This window comes from Plectropomus leopardus, chromosome 21 (assembly GCF_008729295.1).
Source record: "Plectropomus leopardus isolate mb chromosome 21, YSFRI_Pleo_2.0, whole genome shotgun sequence".
Taxonomy (NCBI): domain Eukaryota; kingdom Metazoa; phylum Chordata; class Actinopteri; order Perciformes; family Serranidae; genus Plectropomus; species Plectropomus leopardus.
The window spans coordinates 21,335,153-21,355,856 of NC_056483.1; the positions used below are offsets into that span (position 1 = coordinate 21,335,153).

Sequence of the window (20,704 nt, forward strand, 5' to 3'; positions counted from 1 at the left end):
TCATGTCAGGTGTTGAACATGGTCTCTGGTGGTCAGTATCACAGGACATAGGAGACAAATTAACATGGGGATACTGGAACGTCCTCATATCTATGCACATGGAGGTTTTGGATAGTATAGTCATGGTTTACTGTAGAGCTGCTCAGAAGCAGCTAGCAGCAGTTAGGAACTAACTAAAATAAGAGCGGCACCCGCAAATTAGGAAAACAATGAGGTCCAGGAGCTCTTTTTCCGCCAAGCAGAGGGATAGATCAGCCGCCATGTAACAGGGACGTTCAAGGATTGTTATTGCCATGTTATGCCATTGTTATTGTTTACATTAGTGCTGAAAACACGCCCCTTTTGTTTTCACAATGCCGTCATGCTGTCTAAAATTACACACTAATGCAGCATAATTCTGTGTAAAAATGCAAAGGCTGTGTAAAGATGGACTTTGTAGTGGCCCTATAATGTGATTTCTGTGTACAAAAGGGTTTTTAACTTTTCCAGTAAGAAAAACACACTACAAACATTAATGATGGCTCTGTATAGATATATATAGTGTCCCAGTAAGCTCTGACAGTGTGCTAGAATGAACAACAGACCTTTGTCACAGCAAACATTTTGACATGTCATAGCAGGTCTATATAATAACATTAATGGTGGCGGCATTCTACTTCTCCTGGTTGTGTACAAGCTGGCTCACTGGAATAGCTTATTAGGACACTTAATGGAACTTGGCCATCATTAATGTTATTAATTTCGCATGTGCTTTTGCTACCATGACAAGTCAAATGTCTACTGTGAAAGATAACAGGACCCTGAAACTGAAGTGGCGAAGTGGAATTTGCATCATCTATCTCCCATTTGTCATGTATGATGGAAAATGGGATGAGGATGATACTTTGACCTCTGGGAAATTAAACTGGGCCTTTTCTTAACCAATTATATGATACTTTGTATAAAAATGGTTAGCTAATTATCTCAGAAAAAAGGACAGATTAATGGAGAATGAAATTAAATGGGTAATTAGTTGCAACGCTACATAAAATATCTTAAATATATGTTGTTCAGTGTTTCCATATTGAGATGAAAACACATGAAGACATAAAATCAGCAGGTGTACTCTACAGAAAATAGTTTACATGAATAATTACACAGCAATCCAGGTGAGAAGAAATGCTTAATTGTATTTTGGGTGAGGTGATCCTTGAAACTAGTTCCTGATTTATTAGAATCCTGCCCGCCCTACAGAATGGGGGGGCTGATGGGCCTGACGGAGCAGACCCAGGGGGCCTGGTGGCAGTAGCCCGAGGTCTATTGATGCTGTGCCACATGAAGTGCAGAGACAGCGCGGGACACAAAGGCTCTTGGTACAGAGGACAACAATGGCCAGTCAGCCTTCAGTCACTACAGCTCAGCAGCTGACAATGACAGGAGGAGAGGAGAGGTGGAGCGGACAAATGAAGGAGGGGGGTTAAAAGAAGTGTGAAGAGTCACTCAGGTCATTTGGCTCCACCAGGAGGGAGGGAGCGTGTAGAAACACTGGGACACAAAAAGAAAGACAAAAAAGGCCGCAGCAAAAGAGAATAATAAAGCCACAGAAGGTATACTTGACAGCTGTGGTTACCAGGAAGAGTCGGGGGTGGGGAGGGTTAAGCCAACATGGCTTTTCTCCGTCCTTTGAGGAGGACAGGTGTGTCAAAGCTGAGGAGAAAAGAGCCTTTAACCCATTCTCTGTTGAAGAAAAGCTTCAACAGTGAGTACAATCACCTGTGTGCTCCAACACGAGCTCTCACACGCAACCTCAAGGCACTGTCACATCCCACAATATCAGCTCTGTTCGCTGACACACTCTATCGGCGTCAGCCAGCCATTCAAGTTGAACTGCATTTGCCCTGCAGTTAAGTGAAGGTCAGATCCTCTTTATACTCTCTCCGTGAATCGCTTATGGACTCCTTTTGATGCTGAAAGGCGACATTGAAAACAACCATCTACCTCTTCTCTCTTATGTAACCCAAAACTTTAACAATGCATAGTTGGGGTTTGCCAGCACTCCTGAGGGCAAGCTACTCTGACTCTCTCCCCAGTGTCCCTCGAAGAAACACAAACAGCAGTGATACAACATGACTCAACACTAACAAAGAATTCAGATCCTTTACTTTAGTAAAAGTAGCAAAACCACAACATTAAATACAATGGTAAGAACAGAGGTGTGTTAGGTGCAAAATGTACTTGAGAATCAAAAGCAAAAGAATTATCAATGGCCACTTCGGGAATGCTATTATTGCATTAAACATATCACTGGATTATTATTATTACTGATGTGTCGCTAACCAAGTTAGAGCTAGTTTTAATATTTTATATAGACAAGTTTCTTGGTAACTCATTTGTTAGGTGTGTTTAGTGAGTTTGAAACCAGAATGACTGACACCTTTTGGGAGCGCGAGTTGTTTTTGTGTCATAAACTCTATGAGCCTCTAAAGTAATGTGTAAACCTCCCTCAAAGCTCAATTACTTTGCATATTTTATTTTTGATTAATTTTTTATTGTACAAAATGTAGGTTAACTACTCATCACATTTCTCAGAGCCCAAATGCTGTTCAAATGCTTGTTTTGTCTGATAAAACAGACCAAATTTCAGTTTACACTGTTCTAAAACAGAGAAACACAGCAAACCATCGCAATGGAAAAGTAGAAATGAGTAAATTTGGAATTTTTGCTTGAAAAACAACATAAATTATGAAAAATAATATTAAATAAAGAGGCAAAGCGATACCGTACATCTTTCCCAGTTTTTATAGGCTTTTTTTTTACAGCAAAGTACTGTAATTTTCTGAACTCAACAGACAGTTTTTAGCAGGTCTATTATTTGCCTTTACCCACTTAGTCAGTATATCCACACCTGTGATGATTATTCATCCAAAATCTGATTTCATAAAAGCACCAATAGTCATCCCTGCGAAACTGTGGCAATGATTTGGATAAAAAATACAACGAAATTGGATTTTGAGTATATTACCAAGATCTCGTCAATCAACAAATTATTTCAGCTCTAACATGCTCAACTGGAGATAACACACTGTTACACTGCATGTTTGTTAGTGTTTAATAAATACTGCGAATATCTGTCAGGCTCTATGATGACTGCTTTGGGATCATTTCTCACCGCCTGTAAGAGCGGAGGTGTAATCTGCTTTCTCTTCTGAATTCCATGCGTCATGACAGCTAAACCTGACAGTGGTCTGCTAACATGTGGCATGCAGTAAAACTGTAATAATGCACGTGCCAAATACATATTTTACTCCGAAATGCTATTTTACTTGTTTCCAGTGAGTTGTTTTATTTCGAGATACTGAAAATGTCCCTATGTAAAATATAATGACATTGTGACAGTGAGCTTTGAAACTTTTATCGAACATGAAGCTTGTAAAAATAAAAGTTTGTAAAAATAAAACTGGAGTAACTTGCCATATTTTCCTGTTAAATATGATAGTAGAAGTATTAAGTAGCATCAAATGGAAAGACTCTTAATACTTTGTACAAGAATCTCAACATTGTACTTAAAAAACAGTGCTTGAAAAAATGCACTTAGCTAATTTCCACCACTGACAATAACCCAAAAATAATCACATAGAATGCAGAGTTTGTCAGTGCAGCTCTGCAGTCATTACCAGAGCCCCTGACAAGAACGAAGACCCACTAACACCTGCTCTACTTTTCCCGCAGCCAAGTAGCCTAAGCCTCAACACTGCCAGTTACATTCACAAAGCCTGCAAAGTTGGACAGCAACAAACAACAGCTACTCACAATGTAGTGTGGGGTCCTCAGGTATGAAAACATGGTCCAAAAAAGTAGAGAGGAGTCCAGCTGGGGCTGGGGGTCCCAAGCAGGTTGGTAGATGTAGCAGGTGGTGGCTACTGTAACAGCCTCACTGCATCCACGCTGTCGTCACACAGAACAGAAGAGGCCTCAGCGGCCGATTAAAGGATCTTAAGATCTATTTAGGGCCGCGGCGCTCTCCTTAAATAGGAGCGCTCATTAGCTGAATGACCTGAGCCTCTGAGAGACACAGGCAGAGAGAGAGAGATGGAGCCACAGGAAGAGTGAAAAAGAAAATACAGAGCAAATGAAGGAGAGGAAAGAGAGAAAAAGACAGAGTGGATTGCTTGACGGGTGGCCATGCTCAGAGTTCAGCCAACAGGCCATTTAAGGTCAGAGTTCACAATCCAGGGGTCATTAAGTCTGCGGTTCACACGCTCCACTCACACACACAGACGCTGCGCTTGAAAACTGTCCTGGATGTAACCGAGAAAGAAGCCAAAAACAAATCAGATGGGTCTAATCTCTGCAATGTCAGAGCAGCACAAAAACAGCCCAACAAAAGCCATTTCAAACCCAATTCTACACAGCAAATAACATCCAACAAGCTGCAATCATCAAATTGCCAAAACCCTGCTGTGTTTTCTCTCCTTTTATCGAGTGTTGGAAGAAGATTATCGAGATTAGATTTTGGAGTTGTGGTAAGTCTGCCACCAGCTGTGTGTGAAAACAAAGTGATCACAGCTGATCCCGACGCCCCTTTCACTGCTTCCTTCCCGCTCTGTCAATGGAAAGGTCAGCCAAAATAGATGAGGATGATGACAGATTAGAGCCATTATCTATCTCGTTAGTGAGGTGGCAGATTGGTGGGAGGATCTGTCCGTCATGGGAACATCACGATTTTGTTGTGATGAGCCAGTTGAGAGGAAGATTCAGAGAGAGTCTGTGCCCGAAGCCCAGGCACTACTGAGACACACACAATTGTGAATATTTTGCAAGATAACAGGTAGTGTACACAAGATATAGAGTAGTGCTGTATCTTGAATATCAATACTTTATATATCATAATTCTGCATTATTAACCCACTGAAACCTGTAGCCACATCACTGTTCTTGTGCTGCTTTCAGATGGCACAAGTATTTAAATGTGTGAACCCTGAGCAAATTGGTGTAATTTCATTCAAAAACATAGGGAAATGGCAATGAGCAACAATAAATGTTGCAAGGGAAAAAAAGCAATAAATTACTAGATTTAGAAAGTTATTTTTTCAAAACTAGGGCAAAATATCTAAGGAAAAACTATATTTAGGGAAAACCTTTATTTTTATTTATCATTATTACATATTTAAAATTATGTTATAAAATTATAATAATTCTTAAAGCACTTTTTCCAGGTCATTTCCTTTAAAAAAAAACAAACTTTTTTTTAAATAAGATTTTTTTTCCTCTAATTTTGAGGTAATCTTCTAGTACTTTATTTTTTTGCTAATTTTTGGGTCACATCTTCTTTTGTTGATTAAAGCCATCTTCCCATGTTTTTGAAAGAAATCAAGCCAATTTACTCAGGTTCCAAACTGTTAAAAATGATGCATCAATTACCATAAATGACACGTTTATTTTTTTGCTATATTCTCGGACTGATGTTAATTAAGTTAATGCCATTATCAATGATTAAACCAATTACATTTTTTGGATTTCAAATATAAAATGACAAGAAAGAGTGAAAATGTCTGAGTCCAAGGTGACGATCCTGTATGTTCTCGAAATTTGTTTGTGGGCCTGTCCTTTAACACTGTAACATGAGGTCAAATGCTGAGATCCCCAGTGATCCCTGACATGCTGCCTATATGTATAATATATTCCCAATAACAAAAAAAAAAGCTAAATCGATGATGGACCAAATATACATCTAAAACAGGCTTCTCAGAGTATGCTTGCTGATGCATCAGTGCACCTCTATTCAAAATCAATAATGACTCCCTAATTATAGCTCCAGGCTGCTTACGAGAGCTGGCAAATAATGAAGGGATACAGTGCAGCAATTATGGATGAGTCACTCTGTAAACTTCTGAGCCCAAAAGACTGAATTTCTACCGTTAAAATGTGCCACGCCCACTTGGAGATCATTTGGCCTGGCTATCATTCAGTCTCCCAGAACCTGACAAAATTTGAGTTTTAAGCCGAGGCTGACTTTTCATTATCTTCATGTCTGCACATTCGTTTCTGCTTTATTTCTCCACAGAACGCCCATGGCAGAGACAAAGATGAGCGTGTGCATATGAGCTCAAAGTGATGATGACTCATTACGGGTAAGAACAGAGTGGGAGCGCCTTGGAGCCGTCAAGCACGCCGGTTGTGGCGCATCGGGGTATTAACCCCAGTGAATCAGGTTAATTGAAAATCAAACACACAGCGAGGCGTGCTTTTATCTCACTGTGCCATTTCAGCTTTAGGTACGGCGGCAAAATAAAGAAGAGGATGGCAGTCGGTGTGTAGCTCCCACTTTGTGTCGCTGTGTGATTGTGCTGAAACCATGCATATGCATTAGTGTGTGTTTCCTCTCATGTAGCTCATTTCTAACGCTCCAAATTTAATGATCCTCCTCTCCAGAATGTGACCCAGATAAGCGCCACCCTGCCACCCTGGAGGTTCAAGTGGCATAGTTCCACACATCGCTCCCACTTTCCTCCTCTGCTGCCACACTCCAACATTAGCCTTTAACCCTCTGTTGGAGTGCTATAGGGTGCGTTATAGAGATTTAAGAGCGTTTGTGCAGGTGTGATGTTAGCATGTGAACACAGACTGAAATATTCAGGCCACCACTTGGTATCAGGCAACGCTGATTGAATCCGCGGTGGAGCGGAGCGCTGAAGTGACGTGCACCACTTCAACAGGCAATAGCCACCCACAAGGGAAATGGAAACTTCCTCCCAGACGAAACCCTCTAACCAGCAGGCTGTGGTAAACAAACACACACACACACACACACACACACACACACACACACACACACAGGAAGTGGTGTGCTTCAGCTAGAGGTGAAAGAAAGATTTCTTGGAACTTGAACCACAAGGTGTTGAATCTTTAACAACAATCTATGCAAGATATGAATTTTCAAATATATTTGAGCAAAAAGCAGTGTTTTGTGTGTGTGTTTTTGTGGCTGCTAAGTAAGGCATTTTTCCTTTAAAAGACAACACAGGATCTTATCCAGGTTTAACTAATCAACATACTCTAGTCACCAGAACATGGTCCCCGAAACCATTTTCGAATTCACCTTAAAAAATAAAATGATTCCCACTGAGAATTGTTTTTGTACTTTTTAACAAAAGCTGTCTTTTTAATGATGGTGTTGGATTATGACAGATTAGGGTCCCTGCAATAGTAGCATTTACAGATCAGTGAGCCATCAGTGCTTTAAGAGCAGGAAAGAAGAAGCATGAGCAAGGAGGTTAAAGAGTAGAGAGGAAGGAGGGAGTTAATGGACGGAGTGGGTTGTTTTGGGGACCAGCAGACAGTAACAGCACATCTGGGCTGAGAGGGACTGACAGCGGGCCTCCCACAGAGGGGACGCCTGCATTCATGGCCCATCTACAATGAGGAAATGGAATTACCTTAGCAGAGAGAGAGAACCAAAAGCACAGTGGGTGGTTTGGACAACTCACTCTGTTCCTCCGCCTCAGGCACGGCACAGGAGGAGACTTCGAGGAACAACAAAACTGCATATTTACGACAACACAAATTTATGTCCTGGCAGTGAAAAAATTACCCAACAGTCAGCCATATGGGGAGTACACAAAATATTGCTGATGGAGGCCTAACAGAACTAATAAGGAGGATGGGATGCAGTTGATACAGTGTATGCAATAATTACATAACTGTTAGAAAGACAGAGGCATCAGACAGTGAGGTCAGTGTGTTTTAGGATCAATGTCTACATCCCAATAAATAATCCCCACTGATTGTTTCAGCCCAAGCAACTGCAAATCAATGTAAAAACTGAATGATACATCGCCGTGGGGAGACTGTTAGCATTTTGTGAACATCATTATCCTGGTGGTCCAAACACAAAGTAATCCCTTTTCAATTTCTCTATAGAAAGGGTGTAAAAAATATATAGACACACTACCATTTTTTATTAATTGTTTACATGCAAAGAATTGTGGCAGTGGTTCATTTTGTGTTGTGTTTGAACCCCCAACAATTAGACTGTTAGATTAGCATTGACGTTTTTTTCCTAAAATTAGGTTGTTGTTTTTGCGGTGAATAATTAGGTTGTTGTTCATCGCAATATAGTATATTCACAGTATTCTAATACCTTGTCGGAAGATTTTTGCCAATACACAGCCCTTGTTTATCAGTAGTGGTGGGGTTCAACAGAGGCTCCACAATACTATATTATCCAAAACTTAAGTTACAATACAATATTATTGTAATTTTAAACGTATTGTGTTATGCAGAGTATTGCAGTTACATGCTATATTGCAATATATTGTAGTATTAATTACCTTTTTTCAACTGCCAAATGCAACTTTGTTCATCTCACTTTTATCATTTTATTGCAGCAAAATGCATCTAGTGGACTGAAAAAAACAATTGATTTTATTATTCTAGAAGGCTACCAAAAGTTCAATTTTTCATATTTATAATAATAATAATCATTTATCTATGAAAAAAACCAAAAAAACAATACTTGGTGACTGTATCGTGACAAATATCTTTTCTATCAATCAATAAACAGATGTTTTCAATTCTAAAAATAATCTGACTAACTGATGATGTAAATAAATAGCAAACACAATAGCAAACATTTGCTGAACTTAATCGATTAGGCAAGCAAAGCACTCAAGGCTGTGTGTGTCTCTGCAATGTAATCAGGGATCATTTGTTATAGTCTGTGACCTCACTGCTGTTGAAACTGTCAATTCATTGACTGGTGGTCAATCCACATATAATGAATTGCTAATCATATTTTGGTCATGTATCAAGTCAATATCACAAATCACAATTTGCGTCAGAGGGCTTTGCAGCACAAGACATCCCTCTGTGCTTGGACCCTCACAGCAGATAAGGAAAAACAACAACAAAAAAATTTAACGGCGAGAGGAAAAATGGTAGAAAACTCAGGAAGAGCAACCTAGGAGGGATCCCTTCAGGATGGACATATAGGTTACTGGTTCTCACAATGTGACAATACACTGTTTTCTTTTGTTGGCTGTACGCATATATGGCTTTGGGCTCCTGTTAGTGGTGATGGGCACTTGTCATTGTAGATTCATGAATAATTATGACTAGAGCCTTGTGGTGACAGGATCAAGAAACATGGGAAAGTGGGCTACTGGGCTACACACAATTAAAAGGGCACATTTAAATCTCCAGCCCATCTACCCATGGCCCACATACCATGACTCAGGGTGTTGGTGTGTGTGCCTCCCTGTGTGTGTGTGCTGGGGGTGGACATGCAGTGACAGAACAGTGCATTGTGTCCTGTTCGTATGGGTCATGGGTCATTCGGCCCACTACCCAGAGACTGCCAAGCCAGCCCTCCCCTCACCGAGCCCCCCTCTCCCCAGTCCCTCTCTATATCCATCCAGAGAAAAGTTCCAGTAGCGGAGCAGCCACTGTAAAGCCATTGTTGTGTACTGTCCCTGTCAGAGAGAGGGCTGCCTTGTCATCTATACTGCCCAGTCACATGCTTGGGGTCTTTAGAAAAATGAACTGCATCATCAGCTGGCCACTGGTCTGCATGTCACGCTGAAAACATGACCACATACTGAACTCCAGACGGCCTGCCACCTCCTCTTTTACACGTCAACGTACTTGGTGATCTGACACCTACCTGCTGCAAGAAGCAAAATCCTCTGTGCAGTTATTCAAATGTGCAATACTCTTCCAACCCTTGAATTCAGGCTGTATTCATCATGTGACACATACTGTATCTATTGTTATTCTTATGTATATATCTGTTGTTCATTGTAGCATTGCACACATATTTATATACATTTTTAACTTACTAGTATTGTAAATAGCATTTTAGCGGCACAGTTTTACATTTTACACATTTAACACACTCAGCACATTATCCATATTATAGTTTAAATATTCAAATACTTTTCACGTACTACTGCTAATTGTCTATTACTGGATTTATTTACATTTGCATTTACTTTTATTCTTTACATATATTTCATTTTATGTTATTTTAACTGTTCACTATTACTGTATTTTTTTATTTTACATTTTATGTTTTTATATACTTGTGCAGGTACTTCTTTCTTATTGCTATAATTCTCTGTGTCGGCATCAGAGCAACTGTTACAAATCACAGTATTTTTGATTCTGATTCTGATCTCAGATTTGCCAGAATCTTACAGCCTACATTTGGAAATAAGAACTTAATGGCTTAAAAAATAAAATGCAAACATTGCTTGCTTCACTTTTTCAGGGGACATCAAATTGGGATAAATACCCACGCTGCACTGAAGTTACATCACAGAACCAACTGTCCCGTACAGCCTCACTTTCCCAGGCCCTACTATATCCAAGCTACCGGCCCTGTTCCCTTTCGTCCTCAGAGTGACCCATAAAAGGGTCTTGGTTGGGTAATTGATCGTCACAGAGCTGCTTCTGTGGAAAGCAATTCAATTTCCACTGGGCATGTCTTGCCACATTAGCGAGAATGGTGCTATTGTTTTGTTGAACCGGCAATGGCACGTAAAGGCAACTCTGTCCGCCAAATTGTCCACAGTCCATTAACAGAATGTGCACCGGGCAGGGTAGGAACTGAGGCCCTCAGTAACCTTGAGCCTGGAGGTGGTCCCCTCCTGCTGTGTGCTGCTGACAGGGTTCTGGAGGGACGGTGGGTTGGATGGGAGCAGCAAAACGGGTCAGTGGGTTTGCTTCAGGGTAACAAAAGGACACTGGATCAGGGCCCAGATCGGCCCAGAGATGGTTCATAGGAGCTGGGAAGAGACCTGGACCCATTTCCTGGTCAGGACCGGAACTGGAAGTGCAGCCACTTCATGAGCTCAGGATTTTAAAATGTAAGTTTGGCAACGGCCAAAAGAAGAATTATTTCAGGCATCCAAAGAACTGAGAGTAAAAGTTATTTTCTGCTTAAACAAGGTTAGGTTACTGACAGGTGTCCACATCCAATGTTTGGGCCAACTGTGTCAAACAATATCAGCTGTAAGGGTCTAAGGAAGGGAGGGGGGTTACTGGATTCTAATCCACAGCAACAGAAGCAAGGGTATCATCAAAGTATTAGCACTGTAACTGTTATTTACTGTTACATCATTGTAGTTGGGTTTTGTTTGGTTTATTTAATACATTTCATATGTGAATTTGTAATAGTGGCTTGTATATATCACTCTAAACTGTTAAGAGGAAAATCTATTGTTTAATTGCATGTTCAAGTTTGCCTTTGCAATTGAAAAAAAAGAAGTTATTTAACACATTTAATTTCAATTTGTGCAGTAGCGGGTAGCACCTGAGTATAGTAAGCAGGAGGCAGGACACGATGCGAAAAGCATGCTACAGACAGCCACTGGTTGTTTCATTTATGCAGACGGTTCAAAATTTCGTCATGAACAACAGTCCCAAGAGTCCCAAGAGGCTCTTTCATTTACTTCAATTTCACAGAAAAGTTCAGTGTCAGTTGTTGGTTCCTGAATCTCATCTTTCCAGTTAAGATATTCTCATTGCCCTCTTCATGTAAATGACCCTCCTTCTCTACCCTCGGATACTTGTAATCTTCCAGCTTTGCATGATGGAAACATTGACACAGCCGCTATCCTGCTGTGAATTCTCCAGAAAATGACCTGCTCTATTCACACATGGACATTAATTAATCGGACATTATAGAGAGTTTGTACTTAGGAGCTGGCAGGTTAAAGTCTGTTAAGGTCCTATCTAACTGATTTGGACTTCTATCTTCCAACATACAGCTCCTAGTGGTAATGTCTAGATTAGTTCAGGGTTGCAGTGCATGTGTGAAAGTGGCTCAAAATGACGAACATTGGGGAAATCAGAATTTACTATAAAGAAAAATAACTGGGACCAACTGCTTCTCCAACTTTACAACTCATATAAAATAATAACAAAATCAGCTGCAAATTACAGATTTTACCGACAATAACCTTATCAATTATTAAGAAGTGGGAGAGCCTTTCATTGCTTATGTTTAGCTAATCTTTTCTAACGTAGAGTGTTTCTACTTTGATGGTCAATAACAATGGTTCCCCTTTAATTCCCTTTTAATTACTGACATATTTTAAGGATCTGTGTGAAGTCGCTGTTTTCTCTTCATCATCATCCCAAACAAAGCATGCTTAACAACTCCAAAGCACCGAAACCCAACAGGCACTGGAGTGGCTGCCGTCTGATTTGAATATGTCACCATGGTTGCAAACACTCACTCATTTTAGATCAATAGGGGCTCAAGAGCCTGGGGATTGGCTGGCAGATCAACAACAAGCCTCTCCACTGGCCACCAGGAGGGGGTCCTGGCCCGGGCCACAGAGCAGCCACATAACCCCAAAACTCCAAGAAAGGCAGATTACCCGCCTTTCAATTAACACCAGGGGCTTCAGGCGAGAGACACAAGTAGGGAGATTGAATTTGTGAATCAGGCAATGAGGACGACATTGAAAGAAGCAACAAATACTCTCTCGACCCCCCCAAACATTCTTTGAGAATCAACAGCATGGCACACTTAATGCTGGATGGGAAGGGTTTGGAGCTCCGCCTCCACCTTCCCCAAAAACACAACCAATAACAAAGAGCAGATAAGCACATTGTTCAACAAGATGAGGAACGTTGGAGCATGTTGGTGTGGGATGAACAGGAGTTTGAGGGGGGACGGAGGGGTTTAACCCTGGAATGTACTGTACACAACCTCTTAATCCTGATATGTAAGAAGATTGCATTCTAGTGTGTGTGTGCGTGTGTGAGTAGAGGTGGGGGCGGTCTGTCCAGGCTCAGGCTGACCTGTAAGCCCCTCTGTCCCACAGTTGCTGGTGCATGAAGCTAACCCAGTGAAGCCTATAACACTTTTTAGATGATTATGGCACTCTGGCAACTCCCTCTTTATGCTTTATGCTTTAAGCCATACATGACAATATTCTAGTGGCGGTCATTTTATTGGAAAAACAAACAGCTACACAACATATATATGCACAAGCGTAATTGCCGAGGCACCCAAACAACAGACTCTCATACAGAAGTACAACAGAGGAAGTAAAATCAGCCGAACTCAGACGGCTGACCTTTGTCATGAAATGGTTTGCAGCACAGTCTGACTACACGTAATCATACATATTTATGCACTTACAACAAGGAACTGAAGTGCGAAGATGTAAACAAGTGCTAATGAGGTATGCACATCTGAGCAGATGGTAAGCAGGACTGAGGTCACATGAGTTCAACTATCTGGTGTCGCTTCACTATGGAAACATTTACAGAATGGATTTAACCTCCATCAGTGGTAAACAATCACCGTGTGGTCCCCAGCGGAGACAAAACAAAGAGAAACTGCAGGAGAAAGGAAAAAAAGGCTTAGCCAATTACATTATAATCATGGTAAATTAATTAAATGTGCTTTATTAGTACTTTTTCTCATATTTATGTCGACTGAATTATTAAGTTTGTGTTTCTGTAAGAAGGTAATGTTAAAAACTGGTGTGTTAATCAGAGACCAATCACATGCCTACCGAAACAATTTCAAGGATTTTCTGATTGTAACAGCTGTGGAATTGATACAATTCATGTCACAACATCAGTCCTTTGAGACACCACAAAGATATGTTTATCAAAAAGTGGAGCCCTAACATTGCTATGTTAATACACTGAAGTCATCCAATTCTTTTAATGAATTCTGCATCATACATGTATCTTTGTCTTCCCAACTCATCTCATCTCCTTGTGTGTAAACACACACACTCATATCAAAACACACATTCACAGATCTCTTTTTCTAATCCTTATTGCCAATCCACCCCTCTTTTTATGAATTATTATAAATATATTATATTCTTATTATTCATCCTTTTTTCTGCATCTGTTATACTGTAACCATTTTGATCAAGCTGGAGTGTTAGTGTATTATTTGCATGTATTTATTATTATATATATTTATTTATATTAACTTTATATTTTTTAATTGATTTGATTGTTTTATATTTGTTATTTGTATGTTTATATTTATTATTTATATATTTTATGTATATTTTATATTTATATTAATTATTAATATTTATACGTTTTATATTTTTTTATTTGTTTGATATATTTATTTTTTATATTTTTGCTAAATTATCTTAAAGGGATAAATAAATAAAGCTGAAGAAAAAAAGTAGAAAAAAATGTAAAATTGTAAATTTGATTGTATATATGACAGTTACCATTAAACTCTATACGATTTGCTTTTTTTAAAAACTGTTGTGTACAATATCTGAATTCATGTTTTGAAGAACTTGTGTGTTAATGCTTCTAAAGAAGGGGAAAGGGCAACTAAAGCATTATGTCAACAGGTGGCCAAGGCTGGACGCCAGCTCTGGCACTCACACTCCTAAACACACATTTGTTTTGCTTCCTTTCAGGCTTGATAACGCTGACCTGACCAAGGTCCATCACAAATGAGAGGAAAACGGATAGTGAGCCTTAAAAAGCAATGCTGCGGTCAGAAATGTGAAACTGAGAGGCCTCCTGGAGAACAGTTCCCTATTTGCTAACAGCCATTTTTTAAATACAGTACGTATTTCTAAAGTTAAACCTATAGTATGCATTAGATTATCTTTCATACATTCATGACTGAAACTTTGTAATCCCTCTCTGACAGAATAATCAACAAGCTGTCAATCAACTGTACAAAGAAGTGATTGAAGCAGCCAATGGTGGTGCGGCTCCAACAGAGCATGACGGGAACACGGAGACATCCGTTACTGCTGGCATATCCATTTCATTAATGGACACGAGGACTGCCTCTCTGCCAATCAAAAACAAGGACACTGAGAGGCTTCTGGCCTTGGAAGTCTCTCCTGCGCACTAAAGAGAACACTGATCAGCCTCATAGTGTCTCTGCGAGCTATTTCTGGCCAGTTCTGAGGAAATGTACGGAGACATGCAGTGTATCCCCAAAAGGCAGAGCTCAGCTGGCACACTCCTGTGTTGATGCTGTGTTTAAAACTGGATTTGCTGTTTGAAATGACTGTTTGGGTCCAGAGCTGTAAAGCTGGCAGAAGGATCCAGAGTGATCCACAGTGGTATAGAGTGCACTCTCTCTGTATCCCCTTTGTTTTTCACTGTAGTATCTCTGTTCAGTGACAGCTGCTAGTGGAAAGTTCTGAGGACAAAAACAGAGTTCTGGAAAGTCAATTCAGCGGTAAAGTCACAGGGCTGTTACAGGACTGTAGGAGCAGCACATGATCCTCCTACTACGTGCAAATGACGTAGGAAACCCAAACTTATGACAAAATACAGAAATAGATCAAAGACTACTCATAGAAGATTGATAATCGGAGCAGGGACATGTCAAACAGAATGCAAGGGTTAAACACACATCATATACCTTGACACAACTGCTACAGCTTATACATGATGGTGACAGACCAATCTTAATCTCGCTTTCACAGTTAATGACCTCTGGCAAGAGAGCGGCTAGCGGAATATTTTCAGCGCTGATCGATTCCCAGCTCATTCTTTGTCTCTTTGGCAGCCACGCTGAGCAAATAACGATAGCGATGGCACATGACAGAGACGATATGTGCCCCCTTGACCCTCAAAGACACCCATGCTCCGATGCTTCCACCAGTTCTCGCACACACTTGCAACCAGCAGCAGCCACACCTCTCCTGAGGACAGCAGTAAAATACCGGATGGCTCACAAATGTTGTTTTTGATCTGATGCAATGTTCTGTAGTGTTCCGATTAATTTTTTTTAAGTTGCAAAAACTTCACAAAAGTGAAAAAAGTAAATCAATTAAAGTAAATTAAACTAAATTTTAAGTTAACTTAACAGTTAGATATCCAGTAAAAAAAAAATTAAGATAAATAATAACATCTTCTTACAATTTTCAAGGCAATGGGTTTTATAGATTTTATAAATAAAATCAACTTGTCAGATTTTGGAGAAAAAAAAGATTTAATACCCAATACATAATAAAACAAATGCAGTATGCCAAAAAAAAATACTACACTGGATTTTGCAGTGTGCAAGCCAGCGTGCTTTACTGGTTATTGTTACCCACAATCCTCTGCACAGTGGCAGATCTGTCACATTTACAGGTGACAGAAGCTGCAGTGAGGGGTGACAGCGCATTCATGTGACTGATGACCAGCTGAATGGTAATATTAGGAGTATGAATCATTTCAGTGAACAAAACAATCAAAGATTAGCAACAACAAAAAAGGAGAAATGTGCATATAGGCTTATTTAATGCATAAAATGATAAAATCCATAACGTAAACGGTTACAACTTAAAAGTTTAACATTGCAAAAAGACATCAGCATTCTGCAGGCTGACTTTAGTCCTTGCTGAATTTGGTGAACAGTGATTTGTTTTATCTCCATGGTAACGGATGTATGAGAAAGAGGGTCAAAAGTAAGAGTACAGCGTTATGAAGAAGTAGTATGTCCCGTTTTTGTGCATACTGCATGCAACAGTACACACCTTTCAAGGGCAGCCGCAGTACCTTCTAAAAGTAAAAAAAAGAGAAAGTATTCGATTTGGAATGCACCCTGAGATTCCAGAGCCCCTGACCCTCTAAGCAGAGGACGAGATCAGACGCCATATAAAAGAGATGGTAAATTATTGTTACTGCTATGTTAATGCCATTGTTATTGTTTATACAGCACTGCCAACGTACTGTATATGTTATATGTCACACAAAAGGACGACAGTGTTGTGTTAAATTCCCATCACGCCTCTTTTGCTTCCATGATGCCAGCATGTGATCAAAAACTATCATCATACACTGGAATGTGATGATGCCGTAGTCGTTGATTCTGTGTAAAAACGCAAACGAGACATAAAGAAAGGACTTTGTAGCAGCCTGAAAGCACAATATCTGTATAATAAGGGCTTATGATACTATTTGATTTCTTCAGTCAGGAGACTCGTTTCATAGAGAGCAAGCTGCACAGGATCCTCTCTGATGTCACACACATCAACATCCTTCATCACATCACTCAGCTCTGTACTTTGGATAGAAAAAAGACAACAGTTCTGGCATAAACAACTGTGTGGTTTTCTGCAAATTTTAGCCGAAACACCAGTGTGGGTGAAAATAAGGAGGGGGAAATAAACACAAAGCCCAGCACTGTGGGGAGCGACGGCACACCACTTTAGCGCTCTGCTGACTCTGGTCCCTGAGGTGGATTCAGAGGTAATAGGAGAAATCAGAAACAGGGCACACCACACACACAAAAAAAAACCACTGCAAAATGGAGCTGAGGCCAGAAACGCTTTTATACCCTGAAAGCGATATCTAAATGACTTTGCAGACATTGAGCTAATAGCCACATACATCTAACACAGACAGCTTTTGTAAGAGATACTGAAGGGAAATAGTTCCCCAGACCGTGATCGCTGTCCTCAGAGGGTTGAGTGTAAGCATAGCTAGACCTGTCCGCTCGACCAAAGCACGAGACCGCCGGGGGGGAAAATGACTAGCAGCTGTTTTAAAAGGCTCTGGACAGCATCAGTTATGTAACCGCGCACTGAGAGCCCGGTGCATGGAGCAGCATCACTTGTATGCAAACACAGACCTCTGTGGATAACACAGCGGGGGGCGGTCAAGTTACTTGCTAAATAAATCCCACACAAAAACGCCCACACGTGCTCATATCAAACACATAACAGTGCACACAGCAGTTGGTGCTGTCAGTCTAAATGTTCTGAGTGGAAATGTCACAGGAGGAAGGGGCTCTGATGAGTAATTAAACACATCGGAAGCAAAACTGTCCCGGACAAGCAGGGCAGGGAGAGATGCAGGGAGGGCGCTGGCTGGGAGACAGAGAAGGGAGGGAAGCAAAAAGCAGGCCAGCGAGAGGTTCTTACCTTCTCTGGGTACATGCTGTCCCAGTGCAGCCAGCTACAGTAGTGAGGCAGGCCCACAGAGAGGTGCCGTGAACGACAGGGGAGGGACTGAATGAAGCACAGTGAGCAGTGGAGTGAGGAGAAGAAGAGGGGGAGAGTGAGCAAATTAAATAGGTGATGTACCCCCGTCATCCGCTCTGTGAGTAAACGCCACGCTGCATCACGGGCTGACAGGCAGAGCAGCGTTATGGACAGCGGAGCGGAGAGAAGTACAGAGAGAGAGAGGGGGGAAGCTTTGAATCACAAAGTCTTTCCACTGTCAGCTGTGCTCTTTTAGTTACATGCACACTCTTGTAGTTTGGTATACTGTAGATCAGACAGTCAGTGTTTAAGTTTTTACCTTTATAGAGCTGTAAAGGAGCCAAACAAGTCTTGTGAGAGGCTTTTCCACCTTAATTGTGTTTGTTTTCTAGAAAAATGTGTATTTTGGTGGAGATCTGTCAGTACGTTTACATGATGTTAGAAAAAGTGGAATTATTGTGTTAGTAAGACTAAAACAAGACTTTTAAAACACATGTTAAAATGTCAGTCCGACGAAGACTTAAGTTGAATTTCTCGAAGTCGGACTAACACACCTAAATTATGTGGTTGGAGGTCGTAATTGGGCTATAATTGTAGCTCGACTTATCTGTGCATGCTGCAGTGACTACTTGCAGATATCTGGCCTGATTACCAAACTGAACTGCCCTTTAATTTCACTTCCTTCATTCAGCCTGATATTGTGTTCATGTTATCTTCATATATAATGGTACAACAATTAATATGATTACTTTTTCTACTTTGTGCTCTCCTGTTCTCTCAATTCTATCATGTGTCAGTGTCATCAAGACAGTTTGCAATTGGTAAATAGTGCAGGTTTATTGAAGTTCCAAGCAGACTATGTAACTTTAGTGGCAGCTGGTTTTGATCAGAGATTTGAGTGACCGTTATCTTGACCACAAATTTTTCCTTGGTCACCCAAACTGGATAAAATCTTGTGTTTCTCATGTCATCCAAAGGTAGCATCTGATATTTTGGCCTCAAGCTGGCAGTCCGTGGCCTCTCAGTGGTGAAATCAGCTGCTGCTAAAATCTGAGTGATATTTGGACCTGTAAATGCACTTTAACAGCCCAGGATACACATATGACCATGCCCACTTTTCAATATAAGGTTTAAACATGTATATGGAAATAACACTAATTGGATTATACTGACAAAAAGTAAAAAATATGTCCCCTGCACCCCTTAAAATTAGACAATCCCACTAAGTTGTTAGGAAAATTACTTCATCCTTTGATGTTGGGTTGCAGGAAAAAATCCTGACAATAAGCATTATTGTTGGACCCTGCAGTCATGTGGAAGAGGCTCTTTAAAATGCAAAGTCATCCATAAAACTGAGGAATTCGACACTAACAACTAAATTTGGAGCAGAGCAACATAAAGCTCGGATGAGAGGCTCTTTATTTTACACGAGGGTGGCATGTTTTATAACTGTATTGAGGCATTTTCTTTGATAAAAACAGTTTATCATTGTGATGTGTGAATGATGGACTTTTTCTTTGCAAGAATTTAAGGCCTTTTGACTGTCCTTGTGGTCTCTCAGCGAGAGTCAGAAGCTGCTTTTACACTTCCTGTTCAAGGTGGGAATATCGCACCGTTCTGCCGCCTAGCCCTTCATATATAATGTACAACCGTGGAAAGGGCGACAGAGTGATCTCGCCTCTGATCCAGGACAGCAGGTTGAAACAGCGCCAAATGTAAATCGGAAAGCTGGAAACACGTGACCATGGGTGGGGCGGGTGTGATTTGATGACGTGTTGTGTGTGCGACCAGCAGGAGATTTAAAAATCAGCAGTTAACGACTGATTCAAAGAAGAGCAGCAGCCATAAATGTCCATAAATTCCCTCCTTGTTAAACTGAAAAGTGCAGCGCCTGCAGTAGATGCCTTGTTACAAATATTCAGAGGTACACAACTAAGCGCTACAACAACCTCCATATTCTTTGTGCTCAATGCAAAAGCGTTAATTATTTCATTTTCTAGCCCACGAAGCTGGTGCTAGGGACACCATGGCGAGTATAAACCACATATATACACTTCTTCACAAGAAATCTCCACCAACTGATCCGCTAATCACAGTAAATCCATTGAAAAGAACTGCTCCGATATGTCCTGAATGAATGCCCCTAAACAGAAATAACTGGCAGACGAAAGGTTCATCTCATGTTAGACAATCATGTCATCCACCACTAATATGCCTTTCATTAGCTTCATTTGGAAAGGAGCAGTCATAGCAGGGAGGAGGGGATTTAATCAGCAGTGACAGTGTGCAATGTGACCTGCCTGATGCAGCATTAAGTAGCTGCTACCTCAGCTCCGACAGTTTCACCGGCAGGGGAGTATCAAATGATGATCTGTTTCAACTGTGTGCCAGGAATAAAATTCAGAGGTACACACTGAATATTTTATCACATTTTGTTGGCATCACTGGCTGCTTCATTCTAAACTAACTGGTCTTAGAAACTGACGCCTTACACCTCAAAATAAAGAGAAAAATCGAATGTAAGATTTTCATCTGGTTCAGCTTCAGCCATGCTTCATGGAAAGTATTAAAGGTGAAACAGGGTTCCTTCAGTTTAAGTTAAGTAATATTTGAGGCTTTTTAAAGGCTTTTTTAAATGCCACTTGAACTTACGTTTAAGTCTCAATTTCTAAACATTTCCAAAATTTGAAGGACAGTTTTATTTTTCCCAACTGTTTATTGTAACATTAAACATGCTGTTATTGTCCAGTGAAAAAGCTGGTCATATATAACCACCATAAACTTAT

General features: G+C 40.5%; 1 protein-coding gene across 10 annotated transcripts in view; it reads right to left on the reverse strand.

Annotated features, from left to right (window-relative positions):
- The window catches only part of arhgap12b (Rho GTPase activating protein 12b), a 75,318-nt gene that overhangs the window by 38,694 nt on the left and 15,920 nt on the right, over positions 1-20,704 (reverse strand). For 6 of the 10 annotated variants that reach the window (XM_042510424.1, XM_042510423.1, XM_042510421.1 and 3 more), the window contains exon 3: positions 3,790-3,924. The exons of the other annotated variants lie outside the window; for them this stretch is intronic. In XM_042510424.1, the coding sequence (XP_042366358.1) occupies positions 3,790-3,924 (135 nt within the window). The remainder of the gene's footprint in view (positions 1-3,789; positions 3,925-20,704) is intronic. 10 annotated transcript variants of the gene reach the window in all.